The following is a 22,056-nucleotide window of genomic DNA, read 5'->3' as shown; positions in this document are numbered from 1 at the left end:
CCTCCAGAAACTAGACAAGACAGGAAAATACATTGTCCCGCAGAGCTTCTAAGCCCAGTGAAACCTGTTTTGGATTTCAAGAACTGTAATAAAATAAATATTTGTTGTTTGAAGCAATTTTGTTGTAGTTTGCTAAAGCAACAACAAGAAACTAACACAGGGCGTCACATTCTTCTGATTAAGAATTTACCTCTGCCCCATTTTTTTGTCTGAGACAGTGTCTCTCTCGCCTCTAGATCTAATTTCTTCTATGGAATACTCGATGAAAATAATAGCTAATAATTCCATAGTGTCCTTCACGATCTAGGCAGTATTCCAGGCACTTCTCATTTATTAACCTTTCACATCTCATTAACACCCTGTGATAAGATATGATTGTTAACCCTATTTTTCATACAAGAAAGCTAAGGCAGAGAGAAGACACAGAGCTAGTAAGCGATGGATCTAGAACTTGAACTCTGAGTCAAAAATCCCTTGTATATTGCTCCAGAAATTTCTGCCTTTATACAAAGACCAAGTCGGAGGGGCTATCACTGCCTTCCTTCCTTATGCTGCAGGTTGCTTCTCACATTTAGTGTTACAAGTGTCTTCTCTTATGGGAGATTCTTTGAACGTCTCAGATGTTTAAGTAAACAAGAACACTACGAAAATAAGCACCATCTACGGAGTATTAACATATCCCCAAATACCAGCCTTTACCTTCCCACGGGAGGCGTCAAATCAAATTTGCCATCAACAAAATTCCTGATTTTGTTCACGTGAAGAACACAACAGAACCTGGCGAATCCCTGCAGATGCGATTAGACTGGTCGTTGTGCCAGCATGGTCTGGACGGGTTTGTCGGCTTGGGCTGTCTTGGTAGAACTCAGCCCTTGGCTATGAGAATTCCAGAACCTGGAGAATTCTGAGAATGAGAGATGGAAAGGCTGCCTTGTTCTCATTGAGTCTTCTCAGACAAAATATATTTGTGAGCTGAGCAAAATGGCCAGTGAGTGTGATTTGTCTAGAGAAAAAAATTACTATAGCCCAGATTTTCTACAGTAGCAGAAAAATCATTTTCCTAGCCAGGCACCCTATATGGATGTTTGCTGGTATCGACATGGCCTGACTTAAATCTACAGGGTGCTGGGGGTCAAGGAGAATCAAGAAATCCTTAGGCAATTATTGAGCACTCACTGCTTACTCAGTTCTGGACTGGGCCCCAGAGAGGATCAAAATTGTCCCAGATCTCGAGGAATTTACAATAACTCATTGCTGGATGATGTTACCAAGATGGAGTGTGCTGTTTGTAGAACGACACGTCTGGAGATGATTCTTGACTGTGCTTACAGCCAGGAACTTATTTTACAGTTTTCTTGAACTGCAACCAAGTCATCAGACACTACTGTTTTTCTAATTGCCCCACGACTCCTTGGATACATGGCTGAGAGCCGCAGAAGATGTCTGGCCACTGGACTGGGGAGTTCTTTGTACACATACAAGCTTACCCAGTGCTGCTTTCTCTCACCAAAGAGACTTGGGTGGGATAAGAAAGTATAAATCTCAACCCAGACAGGGAGACCATTTAATCACCTGCTCAGAAATTTATTTTCAGTTGCAAGTCCTCCCTGGTTATAAAATTAACAAAGGAAGGAAGGAAGAAAGGAAGGGTAGAAGGAGGAGAAAAAAAAAAAACTTGTAAGAAAAACTAAATCTTAAACCATTTTCTTGTATTTCTCTTTATGTCATCATATTCTGATCGCTCTCAGGCCCATGGCTGTACACCACTATAATCAAGGGGGGAAAATGACTTAAGAATCAAAAAGGTGACCACTAAAACTCTTATTTTTGGTATTTAAAGAAACATTTACTTCCTAAAGCTATCAAGGACTACACAGACACCGCTTGAGACAGAAGGGGGGGGGGTGCTACCTCTGCTCAAACTGCCCTCTCAGTCAAGAGAAGATGGCAGCTTTGCTTCACATGATCCCTGTGACAGAGACCACTGGTGAATCCCCAGCGCCCAGCGTTCTGTTCTACTGCATAGGCGTCATGTTTGAGCATGCAGACAGTTGTGTTTCCTGGTTCACAAAAGCTAGACACACTTGACAGATGCTTGAAAAATACAGTGAAATCTGTTATCATTTAGTCTTAAGCTATATAAAATTATATAATAATTATTAGTGCAATTTCTCAAAGATAAGTGTGTGTGTGTGTGTGTGTGTGTGAGAGAGAGAGAGAGAGATGGGTGTGGTGTGTATTCCGTAAATCAAACAGCTCAGAGATGGTCACATGAGGGAAGAGCTGGCCACAGCTGTAAAATAGAGACATTCATCCTGGGATTTTCTCACATGTCAGCAGAAATACTCATGGTAGCCTTCAGAGTATTTCTATCTTGAATTTAGTTAGAACCTTGGCTTGGAGGAGGGGAGCAGGCAAATGTAAACCCATTGAAGTTATCCATCGCCACTGGGGAATGAGAGCTTCAGGCTATATTTGCGTTGATTCACTGCCTCCCTTTGAGAAATGCCTGGTGTCTCTGTCACCTGTCAAATGGGTCAGAGGGAAGAGAGGAGGCTCAGAGAGCCTTCCCGTAAACACTGCCTTTCTCTCTCATTGCTTCTCTGACAGGTCCCTGCATGGACTCTGCTCCAAGGCCGGCCCCTGTCATGCTGCTAAATTGCTCAGGACAAAGTAGGAGACACGTCCGTCCGACGCGCCAGGGGACTAAAGTGGTTAAGTTAAGGTAGTGCTGACTTCCGAGCGCCTCTGTGAAACACGGGCCCTTAACCCTGTCTCCAATTCAGTTCCTACTTCCATTCACACCAGCCACAGACTGGGTTAATAAACAAAGCATTGACTCCCACCAAATCATCATGCCCTCTATATACTTCTGGACAATGGAAGCATCTCTTTCTTCATGGCAGGCCACCTTTGGAGGGGAATTTTGTAAAGTCCCTTCTCCTCTGAGGCTGCTTGTTTCTGTGCTCGGTTCGTGATGAAACACCCCACGATGTGTGGGTGACGCAGGCGGGCATCCCCTGAGGACGGTGCCACCCGTGCCTGCATCTGCCTGTGACACTTGCTCTGCATCTCCGGGCATTTCAGCAGCTGTTCTGGAGGCTGGGGGAGGGGTGTTTGTCTCCCACAGGCAGCTGAGCTGCCTCCCGTTTCATGAGAAGAGCAGTGGAATGCAGTGGAAGAGACCCAGGCCTCCGGCCACCCAGATTAGAGAGTTTTGTGCTGACGTCCCTATATGGTCGTGTTAGACTGGATGCAGGGCTCAAGTCTGTCTGTGTTCCTTGTTTGGGAAGCAAGTGGGAGGGGAGCAGGCCAAGGGGCTATATAACCCTTCAGCGTTCAGCTTCCCTGAACACCACCCAGAGCAGAGAAGCCCAGCCCAGCACGATCAGGGTAAGTGGCAGCAGCCCAGGGATCATGATTCCAGCGGCTCTGATATTCAGACGTCGCATCTGTAGGGATTTGGCCAGGGTCACGCACTCTGCGATTTTTGAATGAAGGTGGAACTCCTAAAACGATTATAGCTTTTAGCTCTAATGATCGAACCTTAAAATCAAAACTAAGCTGCAGCCTGGTGACGGGGAGGAGGGGGAGAAGAAGACGGAATGAAATCTGTGTGTCACCTGCAAAATCATACTAAACCAGCCGCCCAGGTCTTGCTGGGCACTTCAGAGACGCGGTCTAGCTGTTTGCAGTACGTTATGTGATGATTTATAGTCAGGCACTGGAAACTCCAGTATCTGTGCTTCAGATTTGGTGTGGGGATTTTCCCTTGGACCGTACTTCTGGTGCAGCTGAGGTGTCTAGAAGTGGATTTTAGAAGTGAAGAGAAGTTAGGTGCCTAGCCTTTGAGACTGGCTGTTTGTGTATTTGCATCTGGGTTCCCTTGGCTCTAATTGCTAGTGTCTTCTGTGGGAAAGTCTCCTGAGCAGGACTGTGAGCGTACACTGCAGGATGTGCTATGCGTCACGGTTGGTTGGTCATTTGAAGCAGAACGTGGCAGGAGCCCAGCTGAATCTTTGTGAGTAAAGAGGATGGGAGCCAGGTGTGCATCTGACAGCTGTTTGCATTTCAGCCTACGGGATGTCTGCTTTGCATTTCTCAGCCAGGCGAGGCAGGCAGGACTGTGGAGCCAGCCCTGCCACCCTGGGCTAATGGGTTGATCTCCGCTGTAAATTAGGGTTTGGCAGCTTCAGCCCAGACTAGTTTTCACGCTGAGGTTTTCCTTCCATTTTTTTGTGATTCATGCCTAAATATGGTTTGGGTTTCAAGACCATCGAGCTGGGAACTGGAGCGTTCCCCTCCCACTAACTCTTCATTTTTTGGCACAAGATGCACTTGAGTCGGTTGGAACAAACCCTCTGACCCGGGTGCCGTTCCAAAAGCAGACATTTGACTGTGTTTTACCTAATTAGGAAATACTTTGCTCCAAACCCAGCTGCTCATCAGGTTAAGATAAGAGTTGTAAACCACAGCACCAGCTCCTTTCCGGGGACATGGATTTTTCTACTGACGGTGCTCGTTTTAGAGATTTTACAATACTTCCTGGACATTTTTTGCCAAATAAAAATGCATTTACTAAATTTTGAGATTTTTTTTTTCCTACATGCTTGCTGATGTTGAGGGTCAAGCCTACTTTTTCTGCAGTTCAGTCTCACACTCCCACCCCAACGAAAAGGTTATTAAGGACATAGGTATTCATAGTGACCACACCGTCACATTTTTAGAGCCTCCTAATTTCAAATATTTCATCCTATTTTCAGCTCCTATTTTTGCTTTGGAAAGTTTGCTTCACGCATTCGGAGAGCCCGCTGACCTGTCTGGTGCTGGCTGCCTTGTCACAGGCCTCGGACTCCCACTGCTGCTTCTGTCTTGTCTCCCCTCATTTCTCACCTCTCTTCTAGCTTTTTAATCTGCTACGAAGGAAGCCAAATCACATGAATGCCAAACATGATTCAGTGTCTGGAAAGGGAAGAGAAGGGTGGGAAAGGAAAGATCCAGCCATTTGCATTTTCCATTCTTACAAGTGGATTCACAAGTTGAAGGTTTCTGTGCTAAGCCTGGAGGCAGTGTGGAACAAAAGCAAAGACTAGAAATAAAAAGACCTGGATAACGATCATGTGATCATGACCACATAATGATGTTAATCATATCATTTAAAATGGTATTTATTGGAACTCATAATGTATATGCCACAATAAATTATTTTAAATGCCTTAAAAAAAATCTAATCCTCATAAGAATTCTATGTGCTGTGTACTGATATTATTGCTGTCTTATAGATAAAGAAACTGATTTAGATATGTTAAATAACTTACTAAGTAACACAGCTTCTAAGTCATGAAACCCACACTCAAATCCTGGCAGTCTGACTCCAGAGTCCAAGCCCATTGTCACCATGTGCCGTCATCTTTGCTTTCCTAACTTTATCTGTTTTGGGGTCTTGGACAAGTCCCTCCAATTCCTTGAGTCTCGATGTCCTTGTTTGTCTGTGGGAGATAATAGTGCATGCCCTGGCTTTTCAAATACATCCTCTCAATCGAGGTCCATGTCCTTCACAAAGGGTTAGGTTACTCGGGGCAGTGCTATAGAAGTTCTAGGCAGCTGGAAAGGTGCAGCATTGGTTTCATGGGAACAGTCTGGCAGAACTCAGACTATTTTTTTTTTCTTCACAGAAATTTCCTTTAAAAAGTGTTGGCTTTTATATCTAGGTCTGGGGGTGCAATAGTTCACTAACTTAGAAGAATCTTCCTCAACTTGAAATCCTACAATCTCAAAGTCAGGCAGAGAACTCTGGATGTCCCTCTGTGTAGATTATTCCCTCCTAGTTCTGCTTGGAAAATGAAAGGCTCTGGACTGAAAGCTGAAGGGTGGCCTCATCTTTGCCTCCAACGCCTTGTGTGCACTTCCCTGGGTTTTCTCATTTGAAGAATTGAGGGCATTGGATGAAAATGTTCTCTAATAAGCTTTGAATTTCTCAAATCTCTTAAGTTGTTATTTTGCTCCAGCCTTCCAAATTTTGTTGTTAAGATCCAAGCTTAAGAGAGGGATATTTAAAATATTGTTTTATTATTAAAAAATGCAAGCTCAATTTATTTAGAAAAATTAGAAAATATTACAGAACCCAGGGTTGATAATTAAAAACATCTAGAAAGCCCACAACTTCAAAAATAACCCCCATCAACATCTCGGTGAATATGATTAATCTTTTTCCAGTGCATAAAAATATTTTAATGGGCTCATACAATGTTACTTTCTTTAATCTGTTATTACATAAGAATATACCTGTAGCTTGCTTGTCCTTTTATTTCTCTTCCTTAATGGCCACAGAGCATTCTACTGCACGATGTGTCACTTTTTCGGAGTCACCCTGGCTTGTTGGACTTTTGGGTTGGCGGTGATTTTTATTAATGGAATAACTGCAGCCCCTAAAATTTAAAGAAATTTCTTAGAAAGTTTTGATTGGTTCTAATGTTTTCCCAAGGGTAAAACTGAAGTCCTCAGGATTCAAAAGCTCTTTATCTTTTAAACATTTTCCATTAGATGTTTCAATATTTCCAAATTTTCATAGGCTGCCCATTACTCAAAATCTACCTTTCTGAAACAAAATTAAAGTTATAACATATCTAGAAAAACATGTGAGTATGGGTGGATACAGACAGCAAATTCCAGATATGTCTTTAACAAATGACAGGTGACTTGTCCCTGTGAAGATCTGGTCTCCTGGTCTGACATTCCATCTGTGCTCTGCAATAGTTCATTCATTCATTCGCTTAGTCAATCTCTAAAGTACTTATGAGCACATGTAATGTGCTGGCCACTGTGCTAAAGACCAGTGGTGTGAACGTGGAAGTCAGAGTTTTGGCTTATAAAAAGCTTAACAGTCTAATGAAAGTACTTTGAGATAAATGCTGTGTTAGATACGAATCAGCAGAGGGCGCTCTAGGAGTGCAGAGGAAGGGTCTCCACCCAGCCGGGAAGGTGGGAGTGGTCAGGTAAGTGCCAAGACTGCTGGATTACAGCTGGGGTGGTTTCCTCCCTGTTCCCCATAGGACCCGGTGAAGTAGCTCCAGCTAAGATGTGTGAAGAAGAGGACAGCACCGCCCTGGTGTGTGACAATGGCTCTGGGCTCTGTAAGGCGGGCTTTGCCGGGGACGATGCTCCCAGGGCTGTTTTCCCATCTATTGTGGGACGTCCCAGACATCAGGTGAGCAAAATTCTCTTTGGAACAGGGAGAAACAGGGCTACAGATCTTGTCCCTCTATGTCTCTGTGTCCATGGGTATCCATAGATTGTCTGTTACTCTCTGCCCAAAAATTATGGAACCCTGTTAAAAATACACCTCTGATGGCTGATGTCTAGAAATTAGTGCCAATTTCATACACAGTGTTAACAGGCTATCTGGTGGGTGTCTATCAGATACAAAATCTGACTCTTTTTCATAAGTCCTTTTGGTCTAAATGTAATCATTGTCATCATCACCGGTATCAGAAATACTTCTGTGTTAACCTGACATACTCCATAGCTACTCTTTGGGAAGAAAGTGAAATAAAAGCCCAAGTCACTCCCTCTCAAAGAGCTTGCTGTTAGATGAAAGAAAGTATCATTACCAAATGTAATTTTACACCTGCTGGCTGTCAACAAAATATATGTGGATAGCCACGTGGTAATTTTACATAACATTGTATAGAAACAAAATGTTGGTGGCAGCCACAGGGTAAAAACAGAGTTTCATCTCAGAAGTCTCCTTCACATCAGAAATGTATTTTGCACATTGAACCTATCTGATTGATATTTAAGCTTTCAGTTTGTCATATATTCACAGGAACAAAGTAGTAGGAACAAATGAACTCTGTCTCTTTGTCGAACTTGTGCAATGGAGATATTTTGCACAAACCACTACTGATGGAACTATAGTAGCCATGACTGTTTGGCAATTCTAAGTCACTGGAGTGCAATTTTAGATTTTAGTAATGAGAATTCTCTCTTTTTTTAAAGCTTCACCTTAATGATTGAAAAATACATCCAGCTAGTTTAAGCAGATGGCTTAATGTTGCTTGGTATGGATTTATCCATTAGAAATCAAGCACTGAGTGGTCATTTGCAGAAATAATGCTTTTGCTTATAACAGATAAACTCTTGGATAGGTGGTTACTTTAGAGGTACAATTTAAAGGATTTATAAGAGGCAAAATGGTGAGGAAGGTATAGCTCAGTGGTAGGGTGCATGCCTAGTATGCATGAGGTCCTGGGTTCAACTCCTAGTACCTCCAGTAAATAAATAGGGGAAAAAAACAACTCCCCCCAAAAACTAATTTAAAAGAGTTTTTTAAAAGAGGCAAAATGCCATTTAGCTAATATGTGAAACTTCATACGTTCATTCAACAAACAAATGATTGAATGTGGGGTATGTGCCAGGCAATCTGTTATAGTGAAATGAGACAAACACTATCTTTGCCCTAAGAGAGCACATCAAGGAATATAGAAGATAAAAGACACAATGTAGAGTTGCTTTATCCACAGGCTGCTCTGCTACTTGGAGGCCTATTCAGGCTTGTTTCTTTCCTTTTTTTTTTTTTAATTGAAGTATAGTCAGTTTACAATGTTGTGTCAATTTCTCATATACAGTATAATGTTTCAGTCATACATATACATACACATATTTGTTTTCACATTCTTTTTCGTTATAGATTACTGCAAGATACTGAATATCATTCCCTGTGCTATTTGGTAGAAACTTGTTGTTTGTCTGTTTTATATATAGTAGTCAGTATCTGCAAATTTGGGCTTGTTTCTAATCAACCAAGGGATGTTACTTAAGAGCCTAGTGGCAGTAGAACTCCGCACACTGTTGACTGGTTTCTGTTGTGGTGATTTAACCCTCTGTGCTTGGATTGTGATCAGTTCACAAGGGAGGGAGGCTGACTCCTAATGTGTTGAACCGTTTTTAGGGGGTGATGGTGGGAATGGGACAAAAAGACAGCTACGTGGGCGATGAAGCACAAAGCAAAAGAGGAATCCTGACCCTGAAGTACCCGATAGAGCACGGCATCATCACCAACTGGGACGACATGGAGAAGGTACCAGGGCTTCTCTGCAGGCTGAGGCCACAGGGGGCGCCATTCCTGTGGCTCCCAACTCTGAACATCTTGTCAGTCTGCGTAAAGGAGCTGCCCCACTTTGCCCAGTTGTACTTTTATTTGTTGATGTTTATTCTACATTATTACTAACTAAAAAAAAGAAATCCTGAACCGTTTCTTAAAAAAAAAGACAAAAACAAAAACAAAACTTGCCTAACAGGATTTATAAACCAATTAGAGGGAGATGGTTCTGCAGATGAGAACAGCAGTCCTTAGACAGTGGTGGGAATTAAGTCTATTGCTCAGCCAGTGGGATTGCCCCCTAGGACCTTGTATGAGCAACAGCCAGGAGCCCAAGGGGCTCAAGCTAACTGGTTAGGAGGAACCCTAACCCACCAGCTCTTGAAAGTTTTCCATTAACTCACCTGAAGAAGAAAAAAAAAAAAAAAATATATATATATATATATATATATGTTTTTAGTTTTCATTATAGAAATGGGGCTGTGACATTGTGGATGTGGTACATTCCTGAAGGTCCCTCAACATACTGACGCACAAGCAACTGACGAAAGTTTTAAATAAATCTTAAAAAAAAAAATCTCCCTGGGTTGCATTAAGTCTTTATCTCCCAGACCCATATCAAAGAGCTAATGAGGAGAAGAGCTAAATCCGAGGGTTTTGATGTTTGTTGTTAGGCTTCATAGGAACATAGGTGATCAGAGTAAGCAGAAGGAATAATGAGAAAGTGGCATAAAATTTTAAAAATGCATTAAAATATATTAGAACCAGAATATCTGGACTTTTATATATCTATCAGCTACACACACACACACACACACTAGTTTAAAAGAAAGCAGTGTTGCTATTTATTATCAGTAATAATGCTGAAACCTCTGCTTCTCCACAAAAATTGTTTCATTAGGTTTACTTAGTCTAAGATTCTGGATTTGGTTAAAACTGCAGTTGGGGGGTCTGGGGTATAGCTCAGTGGTAGAGTTGATGCTTAGCATGCATGAGGTCGTGGGTTCAATCCCTGGTACTTCCATTAAAAAAAAAAAAGGACTGCAGTTTGCACTGAGGAGAAGATATTAATAGCAGTGGGAAAATACTCTTTCAAGAGTTTCTCCCTGGAGCTGGCAGCATCTCAGAAGGAATGTGCCTGGAGAAAGATCCTTGGAACAAATAAAAGCATTCTATCATTTAAAGTGTTAGAGAGAGAAGGGGAGAGAGAGAGAGAGAGATCGATTGGTTGTTTTTAAATGATGTTTCAGGGTACCCACAGTACATGATGCGGCTGACAGAATTGCTTTTCTTTTCTTCACTTTTAAAAAAATTTCTTGAGCACTGTGCTGCTTTTACCCCGTCGAAGGAGTAGAACTTTCAGGAGTCTCATTTCCTTTCTAGAAACCACAAATTCAAAACCAAAGAAACTGGAACAAGATAAAAAGTCTTTAAAGTCGATGTAGCCTTTGTTCATGAATAAACTTTCATGAGCAGTTCTTCTTTGGTTTTGTTTTCACTCTGGATGAATTTAACATTTCTGGTGCTAGTGGAGACTTTTCACGGTTTCTTTTTTTTAAATTGAAGTGTAGTTGATTTACAATGTTAGTTTCAGGTGTACAGCAAAGTGATTCAATTATACGTAAACATACATACATATACATATTTTCTTTCCAGATTCTTTTCCATTATATGTTATTATCAGGCTTTTAAGAATAATTAATTCACTGAGCCCTTTTCACATGCTTTTTTCCTTTGTGGCATCCAGGGATTAAAGAGCATGCTCAAACAGGAAGCAGGCACACGTAGGTCTAAAGTATAGCACACAGACATGCTGTAAATAGGCACCGGGTTTTTTGGAAACCCCTGAAGGCCAAATGTCAGCCCATGAATGGAAGGTCCAAAGTGTACCAACGGAGGCAGGCTCCCCCGAGTCCTGGAGAACAAAGAGCGAGTGGAGGGCAGGGAAATTTCCCTTAAATATTAAAAAGGGCAACAAGGTTTTCAAGTAGCTTTATTCATCCACTCACGTATTTATTCATTTGCCCTTTTACTTGCTAAACTAAATCATTTGCCCATGAATATTAACTGAAGTGGAAGTAGGGAGTAGGGAAGATACAGTTGAAGAATAATAACAGGCACTGGGCTGAATAGTAACTCTTAATTCTCACAAAGACATACAAATTATTTTTATATTCCCCATAGGGAGACTGGCACTGGGGAGGGTTAAAATTTGCCTAAGTGCACAAAACCAAGAAGTGGCTGATCTGGGATTTGAACCCGGAGCCTCTGCCCTTAACCACTGCCCCATCCTGCCTCCTAGACCCGGGTTTGGGTTTGCTCATTCAGTCCCCGGGTGTGACTCCTCTGGTAAATTACCTACAGCTTTTGAGCTTCAGTCTCCGCGTCTTTAAAAACGTGGACACATAAGGGTATTCGTAGCACTTTCTTGGGTCTTGGCTTCATGAGCTCAGTGTGGTCCCTCTTGGAGGACGGCAGTGCCCCACTGCATCACATCACTGTGTTCTCTTCTGCCCACGTTAGATCTGGCACCATTCTTTCTACAATGAGCTTCGCGTTGCCCCTGAGGAGCATCCAACCCTGCTCACCGAGGCGCCCCTGAACCCCAAGGCCAACCGGGAGAAGATGACTCAGGTAGATATCTACTCCAAGACCCAGCACTTTGGGTCCTGGCGGGAGTCCTGTTTGAAAGGGGCTGTGCAGGACAGCAGAGAAAAGGCCACTGACAGTCCACTCACAGGCTGACAGCTTTCCAGGATTCCCAAGGATAGGGACATCTTGATGGCATTGACATCCTTACTGTAGGAACTAGCCCCTTAGCTCCAAGAGCCATAGGACGTTTTCAAGACTTAATTGAAAAGGTGACATGTTTAGGCTAAAATCATCTAAGGAGAAGTCATTTCAAAATGCTGGATTATATAAAATGGGGAATTTGGGTTCTGGAGGTTTGAAAACGCGATCTGTCACTTATCAGCTATGTGACTTGAAAAAAGAAAATCCACTTCATTTCTCAGAGCCTCAGTTTCCTTGTCCATATGTTGGGAGTAATATTAGTACTATCATTTTTCAAAGAATTGACGTAAAGATTAAAGAGGCAAATGCTAAATGTATTTCCTGGTACCTGGTATAATAAATTTTCAACGAATAGTTATTATTGTCATTATTGTGACCTGTCTGAATCTATAAGACTTTGGAGCAGGAGACCATCCATTCCACCAGCCAGACAAGGTCTCCAGTTTGGATGAGCTGCCAAATAAATACATGTAGTGTCAATTCCGTGCTTGCTGTGGTTAAGCACCAGGCCAAGTATTTTACATGCATTGTCTCTTTCAATCGTAACACCATGAAGCAGGAGCTAGTATTATCTTGATAAATAAATTAAGAAATCAGGACTCGAGTACATGAGGTGATTGTTCCAAGGTCACACAGCTAGATGTGGCTGAGCCTGGCCCTGGCCCCTGATCTTTTGATCTTGGGGAATAATCAGTGTACGTGTTGCAGGGCCTTCTCCTCGGAAGAGCTCTGGGTGTCTACACCCCTACAGGGGACCATCTGTGTGCCTGGGAAGTGCTCACACAGCAAGATGCGTTTCTGATGGGTGCTACTGTTCCTGTGAAATGGTGAAAAATAGTTGGGAATGATGACCATGCAGAAAGTGATGTTAGATAACCGGGTTAATAGACCAGGGAGGGTTTTGCAGATGGCGAAATGGAGGCCTGTAGGCACCTCAGCGTGCACAGATTTCTAGTGCGGGACCTAGTGTGGGAGGGGCTCTGATTCTAATTGTGTCCCTGGGCCACGTGAGCGGCCACATTGACATTCATACTTGGTTCTCTGTTACCCGCAGGCAGTTCCCTTCCAGGAATCAGGGCTCCTTCACTGCAGCCAGGGTGGCCTCAGATTCTCAGGCTGGCGTGGACCCAGCAACTACATAAAAAAGTGGGACAGATGAACTGGAGCCTCATTCAGCCCACAGAGCTGGGTCGGTCCCAGCCAGTCTGAGCTTCAGGTTTAAAAGGCCTGTCTTTTTACACCTGGATGCTCGCTTTTCCGTTTCTTTTGGCTTCGATAACAGTAGTAAGTCCCAGATGGTTCATGCTGGAGGAGCCTTCAAACTCATCTGGTCCAAACTCCTCCTCCATCTGCAGTCAAGGGACCTGGAATGAAGCCCACATGAGTCAGCTGTTAGTTTGGTGAATTCTCCCAGGTCACATTCAAGTCAGGGCCAGGGCCAGAAGCTAGACCCTCCTTAGTCCCGGCGAGCATGTGTGCACACTGCCCCTGCCCCTCCCCATGCCACTAGGTCACCCGTACAATGGTCTCTACTTATACCTTCATTTCTCCTCCACCAGGGACCAAGGCTGTCCTGGCCCTCCGCTACCCAGAACCAGGCAGGCCCACCTGCCTTCATCAACATGGTGTGCTCTCTTGAGCCTTCTTGGTAAGACTGGCAGCATCACTAACGCAGCTCTTTGGATTACTTTGCAGATTATGTTTGAGACCTTCAATGTCCCAGCCATGTATGTGGCCATCCAGGCGGTGCTGTCCCTCTACGCCTCTGGACGTACAACTGGTAGGTGGCTGGGAGGGATGAGGGCCTCACTTGAACACACCATCAGTGGCAGGCTTTCATGGTTTATAAGCATGTGGGTGGTGATGCACTAGGAGTTTGCTGGAATTGACAGGGCTAACCCCAGCCCTAGGAAGTCTTCTTCTTACTTCTAAAAATAAGCCCTTGAGCTTGTTTCCAGCAGGACTTGTGCTATTGTTTCCCTCTTCCTGTTCTTTTTTTTTTTTCTTTATCCAGACCTGCCCCACCTTTCCTATCCTATCAAATGCCTTCCTCCTTCCTTTCGAGTAAGAGGCTTAGAAATTCTTCTTCTACTAGACCAGTGAGTGACCACACACCAGCTGTTTACTGTGTCCAATTGTCCCCTAGGCATTGTGCTGGACTCTGGAGATGGTGTCACCCACAATGTCCCCATCTATGAGGGCTATGCCCTGCCCCATGCCATCATGCGTCTGGACCTGGCTGGCCGAGACCTCACTGACTACCTCATGAAGATCCTGACCGAGCGTGGCTATTCCTTTGTGACCACTGGTGAGGCCAATGGGAGATGAAGGGTGGGGGGTGGGGTGTTCTCCCAGTAATTTACAGGACTCTCTCAGGAAACAGCGGGAAGGAGTCTTGCAGATGGCAAGACCTGACTTTAATGCCCAGGGCAAGTTGCGGCATATTTTGCTAGGTGAAATTGCAAAACAATTACACAGTTTCCTTGAGAAGAACAGTTAGAACCATCTAGTATTATGTGTTGGTCAGAGTTGTATTACTCGAACATTTTCTAATCCCTTCCGTGCACACACACAAGAGAGTGCAGAGGCTGAAGTTCGTATAGGGAGGTGATTGGTGGTCTCCGGCAGTAGAGATTGGTAGAGGGCTGGGGTCCCAATTCTGCCACTCATCAGCTATGTGACCTTGACAAGATGCCCAAACTCACTAATCCATAGCTTCTTCATCTGGAAAACAAGTAATCGCAGAGCCTCTTGCAAAAATGTTGCGAGTAGTGAGACCATGCCTGTGGAATTCCTGGAGCCGAGGAAGCAGGCAGTGCTTGTCAGTGAATATTAGTAACAACTCAGCAGGCAGAGATGTTTGTCTTCAAGCTATAAAATGGTGCCACCTGGTCTCTGTCTACAAGAGGCAGAGGCAGATGTTACTGGGGACATCGGGACGTCCTCAGTGCCCTTGGCTTTACCTGCCTGCCCTGCCCTCACCGATTTGGCCTTATCCAGGTGTTTAGGTTTCTGGACATGCCTGAGGCTTACTCTAGACTTCAACTTTGAACCCTGAAGATGTTAAAATCTCCTTTTTGGAGTAGGGAGTTGAATGCATTCTATTCCTCCTCTGCTCCCTATGAAGAATTCCCAGACATCTCCAAAAGGTCCCCAGGGGCCCAGATGGAAACAATAGCTTAGAACTTCAGAGGACAGGGGTCTGAGAGGAGTCTGCCTGCCCACTTCTTCCATGTACCACTGGAGCCTTCTAGATTAGGACTGGTCCAGAGCCAAGGTCTGCCTCTTTCTGGAAGGTGATGGATTTGCCAAGGGTTTGAGCTGGAATCTACCTGGGCCAGACCACACGGTTCTCTGGAGCCTTTGGAAAGCCGTCAAGGCCGCTATGGGGCTGCTTCAGTGTGACTCTCCCTGGTCAACTGAAAATCCAACATAACAAACTGTTATAAAGCAATTATAACAGGGATTGTTTAGTTCATTGTCCAAAAAAGTTAGCGGACAAAAGTATTTCCTGCTCTTTGCCTGGCTCTAGCTAGCTCATTTTCTTTGCTTTGTGCACTTTCCAGACAATATTTGCTAAGAACCTTCTATGTGTGAGACATTCTGCTAAGAACAGAAGTGGTTCCCTCGTGGATCTATAATTTAATTGCCTTCCTGGGTTGGGAGTTGCAGAATATCCAACTTGTACCCTTTTTGGAGGGAATCCGTATCGTAGGAGACGGTGATGTAAGGCAGGTGGATTTTGACCGCCTGTGCCAACCCTAAGGCTTGCCATGTTTGTTTCTCGTTGACAGCTGAGCGTGAGATTGTCCGAGACATCAAGGAGAAACTGTGCTATGTAGCTCTGGACTTTGAAAACGAGATGGCCACTGCCGCATCCTCGTCCTCCCTCGAGAAGAGCTACGAGCTGCCTGACGGGCAGGTGATCACCATCGGGAACGAGCGTTTCCGCTGCCCTGAGACCCTGTTCCAGCCCTCCTTCATCGGTAGGCGGCCACGCCCTGCCCCTGGGTCCGGGATAGTGCCCTCTCCTCCTGGACCCAGCCAGCCCTCGGCCACCAGTGCCCTTCTGCCTGTGGGGACACGTGACAGGGGCCACAAAACCACAGCATGTCTACGCCAGGGGAAGAGAAAGAATGTTTCACTTTTCAGGGGAGAAGACTTAAGGAGACCAGAAAAGGAGTTTTCTTTGTAAGAAGACATTATCTATGCTGTAGTCGAGCCAGAAGCATCCTTGGTGTCTGGTAGACGGTGGAGGAATCAGACATCGTCCGTGTTTAGGACACAGTGGATGGATGGGAAGGGTGATTGATGCTGAGTGTGGGGAGCGTGGAGGATAGGAAGATGGAAATGCCCGTCCCTGCGTTAGCACTGACCTTGGGAGGCAGGTCAGCATGGTTATTTACAGAGCGCCGGCTCTGGGAGGGGTGACGCTGGGCTTGAGTCCTTTTGTGATCCCGGCTCCTGAAACCCCAGTGTCCTTATCTAAACCACGAGGACTGTCAGAGCACCTACGAATAGGCGGCTGTGAGGGTTACCTGAGATGTGTGGGGCGGCTAGCCCTGTACCTGGCCAAGGCGGGCACTCAGCAATTATTGCGTGTTGGCGGTAACTAATCACTAAGCATTATGACGATTACATCACAAAACGGCAAAAGGTGAAGGGCCGGCTGCAGGTTCTTTTCCAAAGGCCCAGGTCAGAAATTAACAAGAAGTTCAGACCAAAAAACATTATCAAGATTGAAGAAAACTGAGTCTTTGTCCAAGTAAAATGAAGCATTTTTGGATGATTCGGCACCATGTAACTTTGAAAGGGTGAGAGCAAGACAGCCAGAGAGAGACCTGGCAGACTCCTGAGCAACGGCTGAGATGTTGGCTCAGCGTGGGATCTTCTGCAGGGAGTCTGCCAGCTTTGATTCTTATATGAACCATATATCAAAGGGAGTCTATTAAAAATGGGGGCTGTGATGTTGTAGCCCCCCATCCTCCCAGAGCTGCTGTAGTAGGGCTTCCTCCCTAGAGTAGGAGGATGGGGACATTACGAGGACCTATTGGTCCCTGAGATGGGCAGTCCTTAGAGCATCATGCCTGCCTCGCTCCAGCCCAGTGTATGATCGTCCAGTTGCTCACGTCTAGTCTTCCATGTCAAGCTGGGTTTCGCTCACCACCCGAGGACCATGGCCTGTGTCTCTCTTCCAGGGATGGAGTCCGCTGGCATCCATGAAACCACCTACAACAGCATCATGAAATGCGACATCGACATCAGGAAGGACCTCTACGCTAACAACGTCCTCTCTGGGGGCACCACCATGTACCCCGGCATCGCCGACCGCATGCAGAAGGAGATCACGGCCCTCGCACCCAGCACCATGAAGATCAAGGTACGGCTCAGTGACAGCCCGGGCGTGCTGCTGGCGGTGCCCACCTACAGCCAGACGGGAAGGACCCTTCAGAGGCCCCCTCTAGGTCACTCGTGCGCAGGGGTTTTAGAGCGAGGCAGTGAGTCCAAGTCCGCAGGTCTCATGCTTAGGAGGCTCTAGGTCAGCTTCATACAGAAGTTGAATTACCTTGTACAAAATTTAATCTGTACTTACCTGTGTCAGTCAGCTACTTTCAGCAGCTGCTGGGAAGGTCAATAGAGCTGCCCATGTGCCCCATCTCTTTAATTTTTATTTTTGGGGGTAATTAGGTTTGTTTATCTATCTATCTAACTATCTATCTATCTATCTGTTTTTCTAATGGTAGTACTGGGGATTGAACCCAGGACCTCCTGCATGTTAAGCACATGCTCCACCACTGAGCCATCCCCCACCCCCAACTTCATCTCTTTAAAATACACATTTTGTTGTTTTTCCTCATCACAAAAATAGTGCATCTCACATGTAGAACATCAAAAATATTACAGATGAGCCAGATTTATTTCAGCAGAGGTTTGAACCCTGTAGATTCAATAGCGTATACTCTTCTGCCAATATTAAATATGACTACGTCTCAGCGGCCAGGGGTTAGTTTTTATCTTCCTCTCTCTGTTTGGCACATCTTTTGATACAAGTGCTCAAAAGCACAGCATGACTGCAGGATGACCAAGCTCAGTCCCTGGGTCACCAGGACCCTTACATTGTGTGAGTTCCGAGTCACAGTCAAAGGAACTCAGATGAAAAGATCATTCTTTAGAGGCAACCCTACATGTGGCTGGTGACTTCTCGAAGGCTATTATCACTCTCTGACACCAGAAGGCAGGCTGGGACCCTCTGATCCATGTCCCAGGGAGCAGGAAGGTATTCAGGCAAGTTCTCTGTCATTTGCACTCCCTTCTCTTTTTTGGGAAAGGGTCTGCAGGCTTTGTGCTAGACTGAAGCTCCCTTCCTCTCCACATTAGGGCTCTATTAGAGGAGAGAGACTGTTTTCTGAGGATTTGTGTTTCTTGGATGCCCCTCTGATCGGCTCTTACCCCATCTTCCTCCCACCCTGGAGGGAGGGAAATGAAGCCAGCTGCTGGGCTCGCTGACAAAGCCAGCCTCGGTGGGGGCATATGACAGACACCTAGGTTGTGGCTAGAGTCGGGTAGTTCCTAGGTCTCCAAACTCGGCGTCTTGAATAGGAACGAATGTAGCACTTTGAGCTCCAGTGTGGAGAGAGAAAACCATCCAAACCCTGGGACGGACAGTAAGATGATGACATCAGGGGAAACGGAAACTGGATTGGGGGGCAGTCTAGAGAAATTCTCTGTATTGTCTTTACAATTTTTCTACAAATCTAAAATGATCTGGAAATGGGAAGCTACTCTAAAACAAATAAAAACAAACAAACAAACAAACAAAAAAACACCTGGGACAGGTCCGGGTTTGCATGTTGGGTCTGATGTGTGCACGACTAGTGTGACGAAGCTCAGTTACTTAAACGTCTCCCAGTCTCTGTTTCCTCCTGTGGAATTCGGGAGTAATTCAGCACTTACTCTTCCAAGTGGTTATGAGAATTAAATGTAAAATGCTAGCAGAGTGCTCGGAAGTGCTCAGTGAATGTCAGCTCCTTGGATTAAAAATAAATGTGCAACCAGAGCTTGGGGAACAAACAGAAATTAAACCCTTTCACTCCAGTTTCAGAAAATACCTTATCTGTTGGCCCAAGTGTCCATATTCATTTCTACCCAGGTATCCAGGTCTGGAGTGGAATTTGGAATTGCTCAACTATAGCTATTTTTATTTATTTATTTTTTATTTTATTGACTTTTCATTTATATATCCTTTCTAAGTGGAAGCATAGTTGATTTACAATGCTGTGTTAGTTTCTGGTGTACAGCAGAGTGATTGAATTATACAGACATGTGTATTTTATATACTGAATTCTTTTTCATATTCTTAATCATTGTAGCTATTTTTAGAGTCACAGGCCAAGACAAGACCCTTGGCCTGATTCATTGCTCTCTGGACCACACCCATTCATTTATTTAGGGAACGTCAGCATGCCCTTGCAGTGGGTTGGGCCAGCCAGTGCAGCCTAACTGGGACCTATCCCAAGGGGATGTTCACCCCAGTGGGGGACTCTGAGCCCCTAAGTGGTAAACAGTGCATCCTGGTGGACCTACTCAGGTATCTAGTAAGTTCTTGTATAATAAATTCTGGCACAATCAAAACTTCTTGGAAGATGGCTGACGTTCATGCCTACAGAGTTATGTGTCATGCTGAGTTCCGAGGAACAGCTTACGGAAATCAGGGACGTCGTCAGGGCTTAAGTGGAGGTCAGGCAGGATGTGGGGCCAACTTTCAATTTGCCCAAGAGTAGACCGAATGCAGCAGAGGGGTCACAGATGCTTTGGAACAGACTGTGTAAGAGGAAGCCAGAGAAACAAATGTGCTTATGGAAGATCTCTAAACCCACAACCTATTCACACCTCACGGGTCAGGGTCAGGGTCGGGGTCGGGGTCAGGGTCAGGGTCAGGGTCAGGCATCCAACAGCCAGGACTGTCCTTGCTGTCCACCAGATCTGGACCAGGGTAGAATGCCCAGACCTGTCCTAGTGCACTCATGGCCCTTCTTTCTTGTCCTGCACAACAGATCATTGCCCCTCCCGAGCGCAAGTACTCTGTCTGGATCGGCGGCTCCATCCTGGCCTCTCTGTCCACCTTCCAGCAGATGTGGATCAGCAAACAGGAGTACGACGAAGCCGGCCCATCCATTGTCCACCGCAAATGCTTCTAAAACACTTCCCTGCTCTCCATCTGTCTCGAGCACACACTGTGAATGTTTTGTGGAATAATGCCTTCTATTCTTTTCCAAATCATTCCTAGCCAAAGCTATGACTCGTCTCCTATGTATTTTTTAATAAATCTGAAATATGTTCCCTGTAACCTGTAGCCTTGGCCTCTGATCAGCACCTGATAACGGTGTTTCTGTTAGGTCGACCTCACCCATTACACAGTGGCTCCATCTAGTGGTGCAGCCGAGGACATGCCACGCCGGGATGCTTCTGTTTCCCGGAAAAGGGTAGCTTCACATTAACATGGGAAGTACCAGCTAAATGATGTCAGTTGGAAGAATTTGAAAATACACAGGAGATGAACATAAACATGGATTAAAATGTATCAACAGGATAATCCACACTGACTTCACAATTTGATGAGTCATTATATAACTTTGCTCTATTATAACCTCAATACTAGTAGCCCGATACATGAAAACAAACCACAATAACTATGTGTGTGTGTGTATATACATACATACATATATTATATATATATATGCATATAATTTTTAATATATATCACATATATTAAACTTAATAAATATATATTAAAAGAAGGTATGACATTTAGGTTTCTCAAGGGAAACAGATTTTTTAAAAACAGGAAGAAACACTATTCTAAAATCTCACTACACATCTAGATCACCGGTTTCCCTTCTCCTGATCAATATCTGCCTCTGAAAATGAGCCCACATATACACTCTCAACCAGGAGGGGTACAGGTAACAGTGCTCTCCAAGGACACCTGGTATTAGTCATCACACCAAAGGTTTTACACGTATCATTTGTTCTTCAGAACTATGTGGGGAAAATATTACTATCGTGCCCATTTTAGAGATGAAGAAACAGAAGTCGTTCCCTTAGTATCATTATATAGAACTGCTGACTTCTATTTCTCTTTCACCCATCTGGCCCGGAAGGTACAAAGATGTGTAAGAACACCTTCCGTGCCCTTAAGCGTCTTAATCTCAAAGCACTTTTCTGTCCAGACTCTAGCATCCTCAGCAGCTCTCTAGTGGGGTGGGTGTCATTTATCTGCTGAGCATAAACATCTGAGTGGGGTCAGTGGCCCCTGGTTGTCCTTGGAGTGAGGGACTCTGTGGCAGCATCTCACTACAGAGACCTCAGCGCCCAAGATTTAATGCCTGTTGGGTCCAGAAAACGCAAGCTTCCCCTGGTCTTCTCTGCCCTGTAGCTTGAGCAAATTAGGATTAATACTACAAATAATAAGAGCTAGCATGTGCTGGGTACCCATCATGGCCAGATCCCAGGCCAAGCCCTTTATATTAGGATTTCATTTTATCCTACAACATCCCTGTGGTGTTGATAGTCCCACTGCCTTTTTGCAGATGGAGTAACCGAGGCTACTGGTGGTTAAGGAATGTACTCAGTGTCACACTACAGCAGAGGTGGGACTTGAGCTTGGTTCAAAATCCACACTCTAGACTTTGGGCGAGCATTTCTCAAAGAAAAGCCGTACGGGTCAGCCTCATGGGGTGCTCATTTTAAATGGGCAGGTTTCTGGGAAACCCAAAGCCTGCTGAACTAGAACGTCGGGAGCTGTGGCTGGGAACTCAAGTTTTTAATCAGGCAGGTTTCTCTGGTGATTCTTTTGCACCTCAATATTTGAGAACCACGGTAATGTGCTATGGTCAAAATTTTCCAGTTGCAAATGTATGATTACCAGGCAAGGCACTCCATACCCACTAGATTGAAACTGAAGGGTTAGTGTACAGATGCTAGGAAACAGATCACTGATAATTTAGGCAAACATCACCAAGGATTCCGCAGTCACTGCAGGATTTAGGTAAAGCAAAACAACATGGCTGTACTGTTGTACTTCACTTTCACCACCAGAGGGCGCGAGCTCTCCGGTAAAGGAAAGGGCGTTTAGAACAAAGAATCCGGAAACTGGCAAGACC

The 22,056-nt window shown here is 44.7% G+C and overlaps 2 protein-coding genes across 2 annotated transcripts in view; one reads left to right on the top strand and one right to left on the bottom strand.

Moving 5' to 3' along the window:
• The first annotated feature begins 3,100 nt into the window (after window positions 1-3,100).
• ACTA2 (actin alpha 2, smooth muscle) lies at window positions 3,101-20,240 on the top strand. The gene is made up of 9 exons (XM_010996278.3): window positions 3,101-3,393; window positions 7,053-7,207; window positions 8,951-9,079; window positions 11,624-11,734; window positions 13,589-13,673; window positions 14,040-14,201; window positions 15,688-15,879; window positions 17,092-17,273; window positions 19,948-20,240. The coding sequence occupies exons 2-9, from the start codon at window positions 7,079-7,081 to the stop codon at window positions 20,089-20,091; spliced, it is 1,134 nt and encodes a 377-aa protein (XP_010994580.1). The 5' UTR covers window positions 3,101-3,393; window positions 7,053-7,078; the 3' UTR covers window positions 20,092-20,240.
• The window catches only part of STAMBPL1 (STAM binding protein like 1), a 58,431-nt gene continuing 48,104 nt past the window's right edge, over window positions 11,730-22,056 (bottom strand). The window contains exon 11 of the mRNA XM_064488191.1: window positions 11,730-13,257. Coding sequence (XP_064344261.1) covers window positions 13,249-13,257 — 9 coding nt within the window. The 3' untranslated portion in view covers window positions 11,730-13,248. The remainder of the gene's footprint in view (window positions 13,258-22,056) is intronic.

This window comes from Camelus dromedarius, chromosome 8, assembly GCF_036321535.1.
Source record: "Camelus dromedarius isolate mCamDro1 chromosome 8, mCamDro1.pat, whole genome shotgun sequence".
Lineage (NCBI taxonomy): Eukaryota > Metazoa > Chordata > Mammalia > Artiodactyla > Camelidae > Camelus > Camelus dromedarius.
This window is presented reverse-complemented; position numbering and strand designations above follow the sequence as displayed.